General features: G+C 36.5%; 1 protein-coding gene across 18 annotated transcripts; it reads right to left on the bottom strand.

Annotated features, from left to right (window-relative positions):
- Positions 1-372: 372 nt before the first annotated feature.
- zfr2 (zinc finger RNA binding protein 2) lies at positions 373-18,701 on the bottom strand. Of its 18 annotated transcripts, none has more exons than XR_007139096.1 (21): positions 18,549-18,701; positions 16,452-16,692; positions 16,143-16,257; positions 15,225-15,455; positions 14,140-14,516; positions 13,676-13,858; positions 13,163-13,370; positions 12,871-13,001; positions 10,575-10,691; positions 10,090-10,261; positions 9,714-9,762; positions 8,664-8,790; positions 7,171-7,349; positions 6,392-6,560; positions 5,097-5,277; positions 3,483-3,565; positions 3,016-3,114; positions 2,792-2,903; positions 2,575-2,694; positions 1,541-1,824; positions 373-1,348 (listed from the first exon to the last, which is right to left on the bottom strand). XR_007139096.1 is itself a non-coding variant. In XM_047806236.1 (21 exons), exons 1-21 carry the CDS (start codon positions 18,602-18,604, stop codon positions 1,453-1,455), a joined length of 3,129 nt encoding a protein of 1,042 aa, XP_047662192.1. In that variant the 5' UTR covers positions 18,605-18,701; the 3' UTR covers positions 373-1,452. The 18 variants fall into 18 exon arrangements, 14 of the variants coding, with proteins under 14 accessions (XP_047662192.1, XP_047662243.1, XP_047662247.1 ...); XR_007139098.1 differs by having other exon boundaries at positions 373-1,469; positions 1,663-1,824; positions 2,575-2,672; XM_047806236.1 differs by having other exon boundaries at positions 373-1,469; positions 1,663-1,824.
- Positions 18,702-19,581: the final 880 nt, after the last annotated feature.

The raw sequence follows: 19,581 nt of genomic DNA, 5'->3' as shown, positions 1-19,581 counted from the left end.
AATAATATAACGAGTGCTGATGAAAAAAAAAAGAATAATTTAGCAGGCATCGTTTGGCTCGGCTTTTACAGAAGTGGCACCTTTCATAGAAAAGCCGTTACAAATCACACCAGAGTTCTTCTATCTGATCACTACAATAAAACATTTCAATTGTTACGCTGATGGGTATGGTCTCTTCTAGAAGAACCCCAGGAAAGTTTTAGGAAGGCCCCGTATATCGGGTCATAGCCAGGTGTCCACACGTTTTTGGCCATATAGTGCAAAAATACATGAATAAACTGAGACAAGGTATTGTAATGATGTTTCTTTTTTCTTTCTTTCCCATAAATCATAAACAGCATCTAACAAACCAATCAAACAAAACTACAAAAGTGACAATTCTGAACATGAGTTTAATGACATTTTAACAGAACTACAATTTCTAAAAAAAAAAGAAAAGAAAAAAAAGTTTACATCCTTAATCATAAACATCACCAAATCTAATGTTCTGCTTTTGTACAGAACACAAATTCAATAATATTAATAAATATACATTGCAAATCTTATTACAGTATAAATTACTAACATTTTCACCCATCTTGTTCCACACATGTTGTATTCTGCCCCTCTAAGCTCCCTTAATTTCAGGCACAATAAAAAAGATCCTGAACCAGACTCCATTTCTGTAGATGCTCATGAAATCTGATCGTTTTATTCCTGTTTTTTAAGCTTCTGTGACACAGGTGGATCCTCGACTTTACTCACGATAGATAAGATATACAACATTCATGTGCAATTAAAAGAAGTGGCTTTGACTTCAAACTTAATGGCTAAGTATTAAACAATCAGAGCAGTATATTATAAGCTCAACCTAAATGTTTCATCTGAGTAATTCACAAGCTGATACACTTCGCTTGTGGAGAAAACTTAAAAGATTTTGAATAATCTGTTGTCTTAAATAAGCTTTAATACTACTCTGCCTCTGATTAAATAAAAAATATATATAAACTTTGACCTCTTTGCACTAAAACAATATCCAGACAATTAATCAGTTTATTGCCAAGAATCTGAGAATCATTTTATTCCTCATCTCAGATCAGTCTTAATTCATGTCCTTATCAATGGACCAGACCCACTCTACAAAAAAAGCAACTCTGTATAAGATACTAATGCTTGCTTTTTTTTTTTTTTAAATTACTGCCATTATTGTACCTTATCTGAGAAAACAGTATGTTTCAGTAGTTATTTTCAGTAGTTATTTAATAGTTTATATTATTTCTTCTAAACTATGAATTGTACACAGCGACAAGCTGAATTTATTTTCAGTACAGCTGAAATAAGAAGAAAAGAGGAAACATTGCTTCTCCATTTCTAGGGTCTGATGTTGAATGTTGTGGTTCTTTTTTTAGCACATTCTTTCTTTGGAAGGAGCATTTTTACATTATGATGTATACATGATGTTTGTGGAATTTCTCAAGCATCTTGGAAATCTTTTTTTTCCTTCTTGCCCTCCCCTTCTGCCTTGTCTACTTTGTCACTCCGTCTGTTGTATGTTCTCCATTTCTAGGGTCTGATGTTGAATGTTGTGGTTCTTTTTTTAGCACATTCTTTTCTTTGGAAGGAGCATTTTTACATTATGATGTATACATGATGTTTGTGGAATTTCTCAAGCATCTTGGAAATCTTTTTTTTCCTTCTTGCCCTCCCCTTCTGCCTTGTCTACTTTGTCACTCCGTCTCTTGCGGTTGTAAGTGCTGGTTTTTGATGCTGTTAGTGAGTCCATCCCTAAGAGCTTGTTGATATGACGAAATGCCAGTAGCCGCAAGGCATGCTGAAAGACAGGAGCTGACGTTGGTCTCACGATTACATAAGTAATGACAAAACAGGAATAAATGAATAATTGTTACCCAATGATTAAGGTCCTGGAAACTAGAAGTTTTGTTGTCCTAATCTTCACACTGGTATTAAATCTTTCCATGAGACAGTGCCAGTGCTTCCTTGTTCTGACAGCTAAACAATCCTGTTACTAGATAATGACGTGTCTCTAATACATGTTTAGGATTATTGGGGAATTGTTTCAACTGGAAGATTATTGTTTTTATAGGTACATAATTACAATTAAGACTCAGACTTATTTGATAGCCACCCCACATGAACATGAAAATTAAAAAACATGTAATCGGGGATGTGGTAGCTCAGTGGTTAAGGTGTTGGGCTACTGATCGGAAGGTCATGGGTTCGAACCCCTGGTCCACCAAGCTGCCACTGCTGGGCCCCTGAGCAAGGCCCTTAACCCTCAGTTGCAAGTCACTCTGGATAAGGGTGTCTGCTAAATGCTGTAAATGTAATGTAATGTAATGTAATGATTGATATGGTGAAATTCTCTCTAAGGAAGCTGATATTTAAGATTTATTGAAGGAGTCTCTGGCGTCCATGCTGAGTAACAAAGATAAAGCTGTAACTAAGTTCTGTTTTACAGTAACAAGATAAACTTCCCTAACTTAATCATTTAAGATTAAGATCCATCATGGTTACATATATGGGAATGATTTATAATGTGTGTGTATTACATTAGCAAAAGGCTTTTTTAAATACCTGGGCACTTGCTGTTACATCCTCTCTGGCTTGCATGGTCATGGTCTTGAGTGCATCTGTTTGAACTTTTTCGCATGGGTCTATCAAGCCTGGACCATCTGACAGCAGAAATAGTACACACTGCAAATGTTTGTATGTACCAAATTGTAACATGAGCTACGTATATTATTGAGAACATCATAAAATAATTATTATCTGATCTTTTAAATCCACGCACCTTGCAGTAAGATTCCACTAGAAATACACTCCAGAACTCTGCGCAAGGCTTTTCCTGGACCCAGAGGAGTCAATGCACTGCTGATGGCTTTCTCAATCAGCAACTCCATAGCCTTTAACAGCAAACACATCATCATTAAGCACAATGGAGAATTTGTTCCTCACTAAAGCTAAACTGAAAGGTGACTCGTCAGAATTCAGGTGTCGTAAATGCCAGGCTCTCACCCATTCTGGCATCTTGCCCCAGGTTGGCATGCGCTGACAGAGGTCTCTAAGTACACGGATGATGATCACACAGGACTGAAGACCATTTGCCCGAGCCTGCTGACAAAACATACTGAGACTGCATTCATATAAAACAAATTATGCATCTTCCAGTATAAAAACTTCATTCCTAATTTTACTTTTATCATTTCTATCCAAAAGGTAAAGCAGGCCTACTCTCTGGAAAGAACAATTACTTATAATAATTACTTATTTTCCAGAATATGAACATTGCATACATACATACATGCATACATACATACATACACCAGTATGTTCATCACATTAATAAATTCGTACAAAAAAAAAAAAAAACACACACCCTGGAGCTTCCCCGATAAATCTATTTTTCATTATTTTTCATTTTAAAAAGTCAGCCTAGTTTTGCTTTGGACTTTGCAGGAAATAATAGAAGAGAGTGGATTTACTTGAAACCATTTTGTATGACGAAGGACAGACAAGTACTCAAGGCACTTTGTCCTGTTTAGAGCATCCGCAGTGTCTTCAGGCACTAGAAACAGACAAACAGGATATAGATCAACTGATCTCTTTTTATTTGAAACATCTAAGTTAAGACAAAAACATTGCAACTTCTGTACATAGCAGCAAAATCTGCAAAAACATTTACCACAAATGTAATTCAATATAAATTACAAAGAGGAAAATTTGCACATAACATTACAGGAATAGTTTCCACAGCTCCTGGTTCCTACAAATTGTTGTAATGGAATACGTTATGTAAAGATTGAGTCTGACTTAAGTAAAGATAGCCAAAAGTTACAAACATATGAAATAAGAAAAGTGATAAAACTCAATATAGCTGTATAGTTCTTAATAATGTACAAAATTAGCTAATCAAATAAGCCACGTTTTGTGTCTGAGCTCACTCTTAAACATACACCAAAAAATGAGTCTCTTTTTCCCATAAAACAGGAGATGGCCATTAAATATTGCATAAAATTTGTGGCCAAATCTATTTTTATACTTTTCTGGCCACAAGCTTCAGAATCTTGAAGGTTGCAATCTGCGTATACACAAAGCTCTTAAGAACAAATCTTTGAACACTAATGGACTTTAGGAATCTGGAATGCCATCTCTCATTAAATTAACTTACACAGGTTTTTATCAAGGTAAATTGTGAATGTTTTGAATTATAATAAAATATATTATGGTATGTTTGACTATTAGACAAGTATATAATTAAATTTTTTTAAGAACAGGAAAGCTTTGGCTGATAATTTTCAAAAACAGCACCATTTGTTTCTTCAAAAAGGGATAAAATGAGATCGTCACATCTAACATTGACAGTGATCAAACAAAGTATTTGAATATTCTCTCCTCTACTGGATGGCATTCAATTCAAAGACAGAGTTTAAACACACAGAGCTGCAGATAAACAAAAATATTGTCAGTCACGTGGACATTAAATTAGGGGTTGTCAATGACAATGCAATAACATTGTAATAATATACACAAGGGAAATGTGTCAAGTGAAACAACTTAAGTTGGTGTTTGCTAAATTTGCTATTTTTAGATATGTTTACTTTCCTTGCGTGCTCCAAGGGAGGAGCTACACTGTGAGGAAAGGAACCAAGGAGGTCCAAATTAAGGTAATGATAAATATTTAGTTTAAATGGACAGTAAACATCATGTTCTGTCTGTACATACTCAACCAATGACAAATTACCCTTTCCTTATAAATAATTACAGAAGTTCTCTCCCATGCACTGCGTAAAACACCTTAAAACTGCGTGTGTCTGAGTCACAGTGATTGTAATGCACAGTACGTCGTTAGCATAATGACACGTAAATTTACAGAAAGGTCAGAGATCCTGCTTTAGACTCAATAAGAGCAAAATTATACACTGAGGCTGGCCAATTCACTCACTAACAGATGTTGTAAATAGTGATACTAAAAATTGAGTTGGGACTAAACAACATCCCATCTCAGTTAGAGCCAGATTTATCTTAAATTTGGCTTTTTTTTTTTTAACGAAAAGTAGACATACAGTGCAGTCGACTGAAAGCATGGGTTCTCTAACCTTTCTCAGGCAGCTTGTCACCTGCCTTTCCCTCTGTACCAGGCTCAGGCTCAGGCTCCTTACTCATCATTGGCGAAGTGAGACAGATGGTCACCTGCATTTTTGGTTCCTTGCTGGAAATAATGATGATGTTGGCTTCCTCAGGCTGAGCCTGCACCACGTACTGATCTTCAGAAAAGGTCTGCCGGTTAAAAGGACACGCTGCATTACTCACTACAGAGGAGACAGCCGGGCAAGAGATGGAACATCCCAAATTATATCAGAGCTATAGCCCCATAAGGAGAATTAATCTCATATTCTTTGCTTTCAAATTTTTGTACTTTAGGCTTGCTGTATGTAAGAAATAACCCGGGCTCGCTCTGTAGGGTTTAGGTGTCAGAACCAGGCAGGGGAACTAAAGATCAGTTATAGTATTAATCACCATCTTTACATTTATTTGTATGGAATCTGAAATTAACCAAAATCACAAAGCAAAAACTTCAATAGCAACAAACTCCTCAACCTGCAGAAAAACAAAAATTACTGTACATTACACCAAGAATTTGAACATCATGATTACAACAACACTTTGTAGCTTGTGACTGTTGAAACCACATTTTTTCAGGAAGCGTATAAAAGGACCGCAGGTTTCTAGTGACTCATGACCTTACATGGTGAATTTCCCAAGAAATGCAGAAGAAACCAAACCTCGTCTGTAGCCTTTCTTCATAAATGTGTCTAAAAAAATTCACATTCGTTCTTAACCTCAGAAATATGCCATCTGACACATTTAATCAAAATGTTCTAATATAGGCATGGTACTTTTAACATGACATGAGTCTGGAACATGGAAACATGCCTTAATTAATGTATAAAACACTTGTGAGCCTGCTGTAGTAGAAAAACAATAAATCACTGCAAAATTAAATTAAATTACAGCACAGCTACCAAAGTTTCCACTGACAGTATAACCTGAGGTGTTTTATTCTGCATAAAACATGGTAGTTTGCAAACACAAACCCATTTATTATTATTATTATTATTATTATTATTATTATTATTATTATTACTACCAAAGGTTTTAAGAAATTTTCAAGGTTCCTACATATATTTTTGATATACAGATACAGGTAATTTCTGGCCTTTAATGGTATGAGCTGTGGCCTCAACAATATTTCACATATTTCTGATTAAATTTAAACAATTTAAAAAATTCTCATTATGTTCTAAAAATCAAACTCCCTTAGAGTGTAATCGCATGTTAAAATTGTTGCTTGTCCAGCAAAACATCTCACAAGAATGGGCTGCTGACTTACCCTCAATTGTTTGGGAAGCAGTTGAGCGATGCTGTTCAAAAGGGAAATGGTGGGTTTCTTAGTAGAAAGAAGGATGAGCTGAATGCTCCTGTCTCCATGCAGCAGCAGGCCTTTGGCCAGAATCCCCACTCTCATCACTCCATTCAGCACTTGGCCCTGAGAATCCAACCTGTTACATCGCCAGAGACAAACAAGTTCCAGTCTTCACAACACATATTCCAGACAAACAGGTTACAAAACAGACTAGTTAAATAGTAATGATCAATTAAAAGATAATTATTTTTTTTTATGTTATTCAGTATAATTAATCAGTGTCCAGTATCTGTTTAAGCTAACATGAGTAGGATCACCTAGAGGAGAAGCCTTTGGCCATAACATTCACATTAGGGGAATTCTACTATCTACTGATCATCCAACCAAATGCATATGGCAATGAGGTAGAGTTTAAAATCTTGTATCAGTGATATTCTTTATTAATATTCAAGTATCCTAGTACAATTAATTGGATAATGAGAGAAATAAACCATAACTAGATAAAAGAATAAAATGAATAAGAATGTAGTAACAAAATTTTCACTTTGCACTTTGACATAACGGCTAGAATTAAGGATACCAAATCCACCTCCTGAAATGATCTACATTATCTACAGACTTGAACAGATCTCTTCCAAGAAGACCTACAGTTTACTCGAGGTGACTTTGATCAGGGTTTGGAACTATTCTCTTCAGGCTGACAGATTTGGAAATCCTCAGATACTGTAGACAGTGGTGCGACTAACTTTAAATCCACTGCTTCTTTGCCATCGTGCTCTAACAGCATGTCAGACACCAGTTTAAGAGCTCTCTCTGAATGAGACACAATGCGCTGCACAGCTTCCAGCTCATGATCTGCTGGGTAGATGCTGGCATGCTTGGCCATGATGTGGTGGTCATCTGGGGAATCTGGCCGACGAACAGGCTGCAGGAGCAAAAAAAAAGTCCAGATTATATTAAATGTTTAATTATGACTTAGCACTTCTATGCTGACAAGGTCCTGGTGCTCTGTGCCTAATCCTGAACCATTGCATGTCTTTCAAGGATTTTTGCACTTTTCTCACAGAAAAATGCTGCTGGTAAAAAGATTATTGAGTCAATAAATCAGAATTTCAGCTGTGTTAAGCACCTAAGAACAGATGGCCTTCAAGTAAATTAAAATTAATAAATTATGTTAGCAGGTTGTTTTGTGTCATTGTTTTGATGAATTTAATTAATTTCTGCCCAAGAACACTGGATGCAGCTCTCTGTAAACATTTCTGTTGGCTTCTGAATTACCATCATGAGTTACATCATCAATAAAAATTAGTGAGCACAATCCAGAAGCAGCCACGCAAGTCCAAGTCATTACACTACCTTCATGTGCTTGACTTGATGAAGTTGTATGTTTTGGATCATGATCCTTTCTTTCTCTACACTTTGGCCTTAATCGTGATTTCAGAACTTTTGTGGCTCAATTCATCGCTTCTTTTTGAATTCCTATCTGACCTTTTCTCTGTTAAATATTTGTTTAACTGTGTTGACAAAAAAAATGCAGTCTCAAAACCCCCATATCTGATTATGTATTAAGAAATTGCAGATTGGTTCCATAAAACAGCAACCGTATCTGTGCCCTGAGAATAAAATTCTTTTTAACGAGGCAAAAATCTCTATGTGAAGAGATCAAGATCCAGACTTCAGTTCAATGACATGTACAACTGTGTACTTATGTAATAATAAATCCTGTTTGCCACTCCAATCACTGTGTGCTTAGGTCTGTTGCTACCCACAAGATAAAGCTAAAAAAAGTTTGTGTGCATTTATTTGCTTAAATGTTATGCGTGTGTTGGTGCAGTTTTACTGCTATTTCAGACCCAGAATACAAAGCCACAGGACACTGATTTACAAGCAGATGTATCTGACACAAAAGATCATTTAAAACTTTTGAAGGCAAATTTTCTACATTGACTATTTCTTCAAAATATGGCAGTTTTACAAAAACATTTCAGTATATAAAAATAAACGGCATAGAAGGTTCTGCTAAATGTGAAAGCCCCCAGCCTTATATTCCCCCACCCACTTCCCCCAAGAGACCACTGCTGCACATCCTGCATTTGTGTATTGAAACTTTACTGGGTCCTAGATTTTATTTTCACCTGTTACCTGTTTTTTTTTTGTTTACTATTAGAGATACTATTATCCACATTTTAAATGGAATATTTGAATTTCCCTGTTTCATAAGCTTCACTTTTGTCCTCACCAGTAGAGGGAGCAGAGGCATCCTGGGGTGGTTTGTGAACAGCAGGGGCGCTAGTCTGTGCCTCTGTTTCTCCCAGTATAGGTGTTCCTCCTCGACTTTCCTCCAGTAAATGTCCTCCTCATATCTTCTACAAAAAATATAAAGCATAAAAATAACACTTAAGTGAATGCACTTGCATGGTCTGCTTTGTGATTTGGCATCCAATACAATAAAGGAACTCCTGAAGACATTTTTCCTTTTGTTAGACTCCATACTCAAACTTCACCTGAAGCATCAACCACTGGCTGACCTGATGATGAGATCAGTTATCAACCTACTGTATTTTCATAGCTTTAACAGCAAAAATGAGGGAACAAAAATAGACTAATCTTCTTACAGCCAGCTCTGCACTCAACAAAAATGGTATACAAAAATTCTGCACGCCTGTATGCCTTTTCCATTTGCCATATTCTGCTCTTAATGAAAAGGTAAGTGGTTGTACTCGTGCTGTAATAAAAAGTGGCTGAAAGTGGCTTTGTTTACTCCATCTTAAAAACACATTACTACTGTATACAATCAATTCAGATGATCAAATATTTTTTTAACAATAACAATTTCAATTCAGATACAGTTTACCTCAAACAATGGGAAGTGAAACTGTCCAAACTGAAACTCTTAACCTGAACAATAGATTACAGTTAATAATTTTAAAATAACTTTTTCTACTTTTTTCTTTAAACAAAGCAGTATGAGCCACAAACATAAGTCGTTTGTCTTTTTAGTGAACCTTTACCATGGTAGAAATGGAACACAGAAATCCCCACTGTTTCCTCTGTTTATATTTATAATATACCAGTAAACGTCCCACCACTATCTGCCCTCGAACACTAAGTCAACTGTTTCATGAAACATGGTATCGGAATATTTGTCAGAATTTTTTTTTTTTAAGAAATCATACAGCTTAAGGAAATGTTTTTGTGAAATGTTCTCTGACAAAATAAAGAAGAAAAAAGAAAAGAAAAAAAGAAAGAAGAAAAAAAACTCAGTGGGAGCTAAGAACATTTTACACACCTATTCACACTTCTTGAGTTAAGCATCAACCTCACAAAGGAAATGAATGCTGTTTGAGTTTGAAGAAGAAGAATAAAAAAAAGACAACAGCCAGGCATTTTGTTGCTTTTTGACATGGAAAAAGTAAACAACTTTTGTAGCAGACTATTTAAAAACTAAAAATGTTCAGCAAATATTAAATGGACAACTACTTTTTCAGTAAATACCTGTGTACTTTTACAAGTACTTTCACAGTTACTAAAAAATATGACACAGGTGACAGATTTTTTTTAGTGTGAACCTCACACAGGGTTCTTTTTTAAGATTAGAAAACAGACAGATTTTACACATGCACACACGCAGAGACACACATGAATGCACACGTATACGCACTAACCCCTCTGTGCTAAATTGAAATAAATGAACCTCATGTCCATGTGCCAGTGCTGGTCACCCTCAAGTCTCTTGAGCATGGATTTCTGATTCTGCTTCCTCAGTTTTTCTTCCAGAAGCTTCCTTGCACGATTACTCGGCTTGATGTCCACCAGCAGGTCTGGATTCACCTTTTTCTGCAAAAAATTAAAACTAGTGATTAAAATCTTTGTAACAATTTTGGATTTTGCAACTGTCTCCCTCTGGACTCACCCAAAATCATACAGGGGATGTCACAGCAACAGAAAAACTTTGGCATTTATGTTGTATTGGTTTGCGCTGTATGTCGAAACAGATTTTTGTATAAAGATTTCATCATCAATTTCGTTCATCATCAAGTTATACCATTATACACTGAAAACACATTATATACATTGAAGACTACATTAGTATACTTTGACAGATTTCCAATATTATATCTTTGTGTGAAAAGTGAGCAAAAAATCCTGCCTTATACTGAAGCCGGTGTCTTCTGCCCTTTAAGTGCATGTCTTTGGCATTGGGATCGTTGAAGCTGCACTCACACAGCTTACAGTGGAAGCGAACCAGCTTTTCATCATTGTAAATCTGAAAGAAAAACAAACATGAGTTTTAAACACCAATGGAAAAAATAAAGGAAACGTAATACAATACACGCAAATATATTTACATTTACTTCAGGTAGCCTGAAGTATGTTTACAAAGGTTGTTGAAATTTCAAAGCTGCAAACAAGCTTCAGCTTCACTCACTTAATCTGATACTGATATACAGTGGCAAGAAAAGGTATGTGAACCTTTTGGAGTTTCATGGTTTTTCTGAATAAATTTGTCATAAAATTTGATCTTCATCTAAGTCAAGGGTATTGACAAACAGTGTCTAAAAAAAATTACACAAATAAATTCTGATCTTTCATGTCTTTATTGAGAACAACCAAAAATCCTCATAGAGCATTGGGGAAAAAGAATGTGAACCCTTGAGTTAATCACCTCAAAAAAGCTAATTGGGGTCAGGTTTTAGCACACCTGGAGTCTCGTTAAGATAATACGTTTGGAGTTGTGGACTACAGCTACTTTGACTGATAAAAACCCCTCAAACTTTTGGAGTTTGCTCTGCACAAGAAGAACACCCATTCCGTCCCAAAAAGAGCTTTCGGAGGACCTACAATCAAGAATTTTTTACATAAAGCTGGAAAGGGTTACAAAGTTATTTAAAAGTCTTTAGAAATTTACCAGTCTACAGTTAGGAAAACAATCTAAACAAATGGTGATGCTTTGGGACTGTTGCTACTCTACCACGAAGTGGGTGCCCAGTCATGACACCAAGAGCACAACGAAGGCCCATCAATAAGGTAAAGAAACAACCCCAAATGACAGCCAAAGATCTGAAGGCATCATTGGAACTTGCTAACATCTCTGTTCATGAGTCTACAATACGTAAAACACAGAACAGGCAGGATATCCACGGCAGGACACCACGAAGGAAGCCACTGCTTACTAAAAAGAACATTGCTGCATGCCTGAAGTGTGCAAAAGAGCACATTGACACTTGCTATATTGGAAAAATGTTTTGTGGACTGATGGAAACTAAGATCGAACTATTTGGAAAAAACACAGCCCTATTTCTGGCGTAGAAAGGGTATGGCATATCATTATGAACACATCATCCCAACTGTACAGTATGGTGGCGGAATAATCATGATTTGGGCCTCCTTTGCTGCACCAGGGCCTGTCATTGAGGGGAAGATGAATTCCCAAGTATATCAGACAATTCTTCAGGATAATGTGAGAATGTCTAAACCAGCTGAAACTGTGTAGAAGGTGGGTGATGCAACAGGACACTGACCCAAAACACGAGCAAGTCCACAACAGAATGGCTTTAGAAAAACAAAATCCACCTTTTGGAGTGGCCGAGGCAGAGCCCACACTTCAACCCAATAGAGATGCTATGGATTGGCTGGAAGCGGGCCATACACATGAGACGGCCAAAGGATATAAGCTGGGCTAAAATTCCTCAACGGTGCGCAGGTCTGATCCACAGCTACAGAAAGTGCCTTTTTGATGTTATTGCTGCCAATGGGGGTTCAACCCATAATTCTAAGGGTTCACTTACTTTTTCCACTGCCATTTTGAATGTTGAATGCGTGTGTTCAGTAAAAGACATGAAAGATAAGAATTTCTTTGTGTAATTACTTTGACACTTTTTTGGTCAATACCCTTGACTTAGATGATCAGATCACATTTTGACAAATTTATTCAGAAAACCATGAAATTCCACAAGGTTCATTTATTTTCCTTGCCACTGTATTAATACTTACTATGTACTGATTCAGTGATACTATGTGTATTCATTCCAATATAGAATAAGTTGTATTAAAATTAGATAGACAAACTAACAGATATATTAGCATCCATATCAAATAAAATTCCACCTTTGGCCCATACCTTTGATCTGAGTGTGATCCTGGCATGGATGGGAAAAGAGAGTGTGAAATCTGACGTCAGAATGATGCTATAGTCTACACTGAGCCCAATACCGTGAGGTTTAAAGGGATGCTTATAAGGTTTTGGCTATAAGCAGTTATTAATTTTTATACTAAAGTACCCACATAATGTCAGTACAAAACTAAAGATACAAATTTCAGACACCAAGCAAACAACAAAAGTTAAATGTGAACATGTTAAACAGCAATATATATTAAATGGTACTATAACATGGAACTTCCATCTCCTATGGTGTCTATAATCAAATATCCTCTGAAAAACTCACCTCCTCTACATAATCATAGCCAACAGGTTGGACATTTCCGTGAGCACAACCTAAACTTCCCTCATTTTCACTCTGTTGGTCAGATTTTGGCTCGTCGACCCTCACTGGGTCTAGAGCAGCAGCTTTGGCTTCTATTCAGCAAAAAAACACATTATAATATTAGAAGCAATGTTAACCATCTGAGTAAAAGTATTTACAGTACACATCCATCCATACCTTCCTCAAGATCTTTAGACTTCAGGGTTAGGTTTGTCATGGCAATAAACAAAACAGTAAACAATTAACAACTTACCATTAACTATGGCTTTGGCAGGAGCATGTGACTTCAGAGTCTCTGTTTTGGGAGGTTTTATGATGGGGGGTTTCTGTGACACTGCAGAGGAAGCAGAAGCTTTGGTTGGTTTTGCAGAGATTGTCGTCATCAGAACAGGGGCAGAGCTCACAAAAACAGGATCACTGGATGGTATAGGTTTGCCAAGTTTTGTGTGCAGCTTCACCACCTAGTGACAATTCAAAATGAAAAGTGTCAGGGTATAATCATGTGTGTGTGTGTGTGTGTGTGTGTGTGTGTGTGTGTGTGTGAGAGAGAGAGAGAGAGAGAGAGAGAGATAAAATCCAAATCTGGTACCAGCCACCTTTTATAACAGCTCACAAAATGTTACAAGCGAACTTTATTTTGTTGGTATATGACTAGGTATGCAAACCTAGTTCAACTCACAGATGAAATGTAGTAAGGCACAAAAAAAAACCAAACCAAAAAAAAACAAAACATTGAGCTATGCAGGAATCAAATTTGAGGACAGACCTTTAAGTGCTTAGTCCCACGGATGTGTGCTTTGTAGGCATCTGCACCAGTACAGGAAACATCACAGAGTTCACAGTGCAGCTGAGTTTGAACATTATGTATCCCATTAATGACCTGACTGCTACCTTTCTGCAATGCCTCCTTCTTTTTGTGCTTCTGACCCTCCAGGTGCTCTCGGTAGGTCTGCAGGAGGGAAAAAAAGGAGCACTGGATGTGAACTCGTTTATTAATATTTCATCAAATGGAGAATATAGAGTTATATTGTCATAAATTGTATTGTCATAAAGAGTTTTATATTTCCTAAATTGCAGAGAACAGGCACAGTTGCCAATATGATAATGGCCTTAGATCCGTTATGGGATAAGTGAGACATTAGTATTGCGATGGAAGTCTGTACCTACCAATTACATACAGTAACATCTCACCATTTGTGAGTTGTATTCCTCGAACAGACTTTAAAATACCTGTAAACCAGCACAGCTTATCTTGCAGATATCGCAGTAGTGAAGCTGAGGTTGTTTGGGAGGTCCTTTTGGCTTTTGGACTTTATTCTGATGAAATGTGGGTTTTCTGTATGCACTGCGAGCAGAACCAGTGACCCTTGAACTGTGCCTTGAGTTACTCCAGGATAAACTGGTGAGCTGCTTTGTAGGGGTCTGTGATTGCTGTTGGGGAAGCTGGGGTTGATGGGAAAAACCCTGAGGCAGTTGGGAGGGACATTGTGGATGATGGGAAGGACCCTGGGGCTGGCTATGGCACTGAGGGCCAAGATGCTGGGTTGCTTGATAATATGATGGAGTGGGGCTGTAGCTGTGGGGCTCATAACTGGAGTAGTTGTGACCTGCAAAAACAAACAGACAGAACCCAAGCTAAGTAAATTAAACTTTTGAAAATTATATCACAAAAACCTCCATTTCCATATGTGTCACCATTATGACCAGATATTGTTAATGTAATTTACTGTGGAAGTTATCAAAAGTTAGCATTTTGTACTCTCAACAACAAATACCACCAGGTTAAAAATAGCTTGAAAAGTACTAAAATCTAAAGCCAATAAAGTTGAAAGTGTAAATTTAAAATGTAAGTTAACCTACTACATATATTTCTATTTGGTTAGCAGACACCATAATTTCATTGACCATTTAATCTTTAAGTCCATTCTTCCTGTTTTGAAGTGTGCAAACTACATACATTGCTTTCACTGCTGAATCTGATTGGGTGTTCAAGCCCCAACATTGCCAAAAGTGCCACTTTTTGGCCTTGAGTAAGGACCTTAACTCTCTCTGCTCCAGGGACATTGTATCGTGGCTGACCCTATTCTCTGAAAACTTCCTAACAAATTGGGATATACAGAGATAATAACTGTGCACAGAGATAATAACTGTGTAATAACTATAATTAACTGTGCTGTATATATATATATATATATATATATATATATATATATATATATATATATAGGCCCAAATGTAACACTTATTATATTTTTAAATGACAACAGTGCTGGTATGGTGGGACAGTGATGTGCAAGAAGGAAACCCCAACTCACCAACGTATGAAGTGGCAGCTGTTGAATTATAGGAGGAGCTCAGGGTAAAGGTGGGGATGGAGCTGGGGGGCTGCTGTATGCTGGTGGATGCAGGATAAACACTGTAGCTGGTGGACACCGAGTTAGCAGGAGGCAGGGTTTTGAGCACTGTGGCCGGTCCTTGAGGTGGAGACTGACTGTACACTGCACTTATAGGCCTGTAATCACTTTTCACACCTGAAGGAATAACACCTTCATTAATGAGCAGAAGAAAAGTTAATAATGTTGAAAAATGTGTCTTAAACACCAGATTCATTACTAGCATCCAATACACATACAAATACAGTGATTATGATTATATGAATGGCAGTATTACTCTTGGGAACATGCAAAGCTCTAACCAGCTGTCACTGTTTTTGGAGAGAGCAAAAATTTGACCATAAACATTAGGCCATATAGTGTCCGAAATATCTGTTACTCAGTATTTCTTTTTTCTTTAGATCTATAAATGTCATTTTTGTCTAGGCCTGTTCCATGAGTTTATTTTTTTAAATAATTCCATTGAAGCATGGTCAAAAAGCAATGTCTGACTTTCATTGGTTAACATTCATAGAACTTTTGTCAGATTAAAGTTTTTTCTGTGACCATTGTGAGTTTTTCTTTCATTATTGACCGAAGGGTAATAACAATTTTGTCCACGTACAGTATATATTTATATATATATTACACACTATACACACGTGTGTGTGTGTGTATACAGAACCAAAAATATTACTAAATTAAACATGCTCGCAATCGTGCTGGCTTTATTGCAAGTGTGCTGCAATTCAGCACGTTTTGCTTATGTAACATTATTTTATTGTCTGTATAACAGTTAGAGACCTAATAGTGGTATATAGATATATAAATTTAACAACATAAAAAAGGTATAGAGATCACCTGTCTGAAAGAAGGCCTCCAATGGACTGTGGTGGGTGGCGATGTCACTCGCCTGATAGTACTGTTTGTTATCATAGCTACTGACCAACGCTGGCTGGCCATAGCTGCAGTTACCCTATAGTTTTTAGAAGGAAGCCAAATTTGTCACAAATCATAAAAACATTTAGAAAAGAAAGAAAGCACATATTGTTTCTTACAAAAATATTTTGTTCACATGATAAAATGTACATAATTGGTTTACTATACAGTCTTAGGTGTACAAGTGTATAATCCTCTGTTGCTCCATAAGCTATTAAAAGTAAGACTGACCCCTTCACCGAAGACCTGATAAGTCTGGGAGGTGCTGCTTTGTTGAGGTTCCACCTCTCGCCGACCAAAAGTGTAATTCGAAGTTGCATGTGTCTGGTATGGCTGAAAGGTTTGAGTTGCTGCTGGCTGGGGATTGTGTGCTGTGACTGGACAGAAGGAGGCTTGGTGATCTACTGCATATGTAGGCCGGACACTGTAGCCGCCAGAGGTTTGATGCGAGTATGTAGGGGGTGGCTGGATGCTGAAAGCAGGCAACACAGCCAGAAAATTAATTTCAATAAACAAGACAATGTGTAAATAAACTGATTTGAAAAAAAAAAAAATAAAGTTATGCATGACATCAACTTGGACCAGTCATAAAAACATAAGTGCAACTGCTCTTTAGGTGAGAATATTTTGTCATGATTAGACTGTCAGCAAGAAAATAACACAGATACCAATTATCTAGTAAGGTTACTGTGCATCATCATCACAAAAAAGACAAAAGCACACTTGAGAGTTCAATGGACAAAAACCACATACACTTTTCAAGAAATGATCTGACCAGATGCTTCACCATATTCTTGAGAACTGCATGTAAACCAGAGAAGAGCACAAGTCTTAATGCTTGACAGTTAGAATAAGGGCATACATTAGCTCTGTAATGCAATGTGGGCATTTATGTGGGTTTTTTTTTAGAACATGGTTTGGCTCCACTTGCCCTCTTAAGGGAAGTGTCACTGCAAAAATTCTTCTAACTGATCTCCTTCATCCTATGAAAAAACATTCCTATTCTGAAGGTCCACATGGTATGAAGGATCTCGGAAGGGTTTGATGAGTATCTAAATTATGTAAATATGCTTCACTGTTATTAGATCTCAACCTAGTTGGATATCATCCGACAGATTTTGGAGTGACACCATCCACTTTCAGCATCAAATCATTAACTGAAGGAATATATTTTTGAGGAACAATCTTTCGAGTACAGCTCGATAGACTCGTAGAATTGGCACTAAAGATGTTCTGTATTGTAACAGGTTAATTTTTATACCCTGAAATAAAAGGTTTTTGGATAGTAGGGAGCACAATAAACTCAATATATCTAATAAATACATCAGTCGATACACAATTAACTAGTTCAGACTATAAGAGAATAAAGAAAATCTGAAATTCTGTCATACAGTGAGATAATTTACATGCATCTCTGCAGTAAAACAACACATTTACACTAAACCTTTATTAGGTACTTAATATGTTCTGATTTTCATTTTTTTCTTGTTCAACAAAGTGCTATTTATTAGACATCATTAATGGCCTCATTAATTTATTGTTAACAGGAATTAACTTGTGTCACAAAGAGTCCACAAAATTAAGTGCAATTATAGGGTAATAAAAAACTTCACTGTATAATAACATCAGGATGTGTCACACCACCACACTGTTGAATTAATTACTATAATACTTTTATTCCTTTCTTAGTATATACACTACACCAAATAGTACACAATCTGTACACAAAATTGTAGATCATCTATACAGGTCGAGTACAGCCCGATAGACTCGTAGAACTGGGCACTGAAGATGTTCTGGCTCCTCAATGGGACATCACTAATCCATTTTATTCCATACCTTTTTACAATTTCAATTTTGCTTAACAGTTTAATTAAATAAACCAATAAACAAATACATATTTTAAACCTGAAGAATATATGGATGTATATCTTTTAACTGTGCCATAACAAGGAGGTCAGCCTTTATATCAAGGACAGTAAATACAGTGTAGGTGACAAATTAGAATTTAAATTAACACATAACCGTTAAATTAGCATTTATTTTGAATCTTCTGTTCCTTTTTGTTATTATTTCTAAAAGGTACAACAACCTGCCAGGACAAAATGACAAAACCCAGAGGTCAGCAAGTCTATTTACATCTGTGGCCAAGAGCAGGCTACTTATCCCAACTAACTGTCGGGGCTAATTTTGCTAGCTAACTTAGCAAAACAACTTTGCTAACTGGTCTGTCACTCCTCGACAATACATTTAAAGCAGTTATTTGCTCAGTTTTCGTAAAATGATTCACCCATTACTCTGGAATAAAATGCAAATCTCCCACATTACCTGTACTGTGGTGCAGCGGCTCCATGTGCATATCCATAATAATTACTAGCAGCCATTTTAGTTAGCTACTACGTTTCCCACCCGTTCTCCGACAAATTCCACCTTATATTGTACGTCTAACAAGCAGCTTGTTGATTGGATGGTTGGGGACATCTTTCACCATATCAACGTCAACACCTTTAAATTCGTACATTGATGCATTCAATGATATATCAAGTATGTCTTTACATACGAGGGGCCATAGGAAACTGTTGAGTGCATAATTTATGTTTGATTTATATGTGTATGTTGCAGCTGACAATAACAAATGGTGATATTTTGTTTTGCACATTTTAGAGCACTTTGGTTAACAGAAAAATGAGGTTTATTTACTTTCAAAATGTACTTGCCTTTTATTGTTTACTTGTCATTTGATTTATTAAAACATGTAAAACATAAAATCAGTACATTTAGGCAGTAAGTCACCAGGGAAATATTATCATTTTATTTTATATACCCTTGTGCTGTTGTGTATATGTCACACAAACAATTTAGGAAAGTAAAGCAGCAGGACTGGGAAATCCCTGCATATAGACATGTCTTGTAGTTCTGCACCCTCTAGCCTTGAAAAGAGGAAGTGCATCACTTTATATGATCAGATGTGGAACATTACAGTGCCTCCAAACCAAGAAAACATCTGATCTTCTCCAAGACAAGCCAAAGATTCTACAGCAAATAGGACAATAAAATCAAGAATGACATATTGTTCAAAAGGACATATTGTTTACTGTATACTTAAAAAGACAGGAAAACCACATAATGTTGCTATGAGATCTTTTAAACTAAGTGTGTATGAGAGAAAACATTGCATAATTTTTATATTCTTTTTTGGAAATGAGCCATATTAAGTAAACAATGCTTCTGACAAAAACATCAGTGATGCTGTTTGGGATTTTAGCTGTAGACTCAGTCGGAATGTAAAAGGTTAATTTTTGGCAGATTCCAGGATATTATACCCTGAAATAAAAAAGGTTTTTGGATATTAGAGAGCAGA

This window comes from Tachysurus fulvidraco, chromosome 2 (genome assembly GCF_022655615.1).
Source record: "Tachysurus fulvidraco isolate hzauxx_2018 chromosome 2, HZAU_PFXX_2.0, whole genome shotgun sequence".
In the NCBI taxonomy this organism is placed as follows: Eukaryota; Metazoa; Chordata; class Actinopteri; order Siluriformes; family Bagridae; genus Tachysurus; species Tachysurus fulvidraco.
This window is presented reverse-complemented; position numbering and strand designations above follow the sequence as displayed.

What these genes read in the sequence shown, in the direction of transcription:
- zfr2 (XM_047806232.1), bottom strand. Translation starts at nt 18,604, where the DNA reads ATGGCTGCTAGTAATTATTATGGATATGCACATGGAGCCGCTGCACCA. An exon ending in TGACAAGCTGCCTGAGAAAG is followed by an intron (nt 3,566 to 5,096) that starts GTTAGAGAACCC and finishes GTCTGTTTCTAG; the next exon opens with TGCCTGAAGACACTGCGGAT. An exon ending in TAGTGGAATCTTACTGCAAG is followed by an intron (nt 2,695 to 2,791) that starts GTGCGTGGATTT and finishes AAACATTTGCAG; the next exon opens with TGTGTACTATTTCTGCTGTC.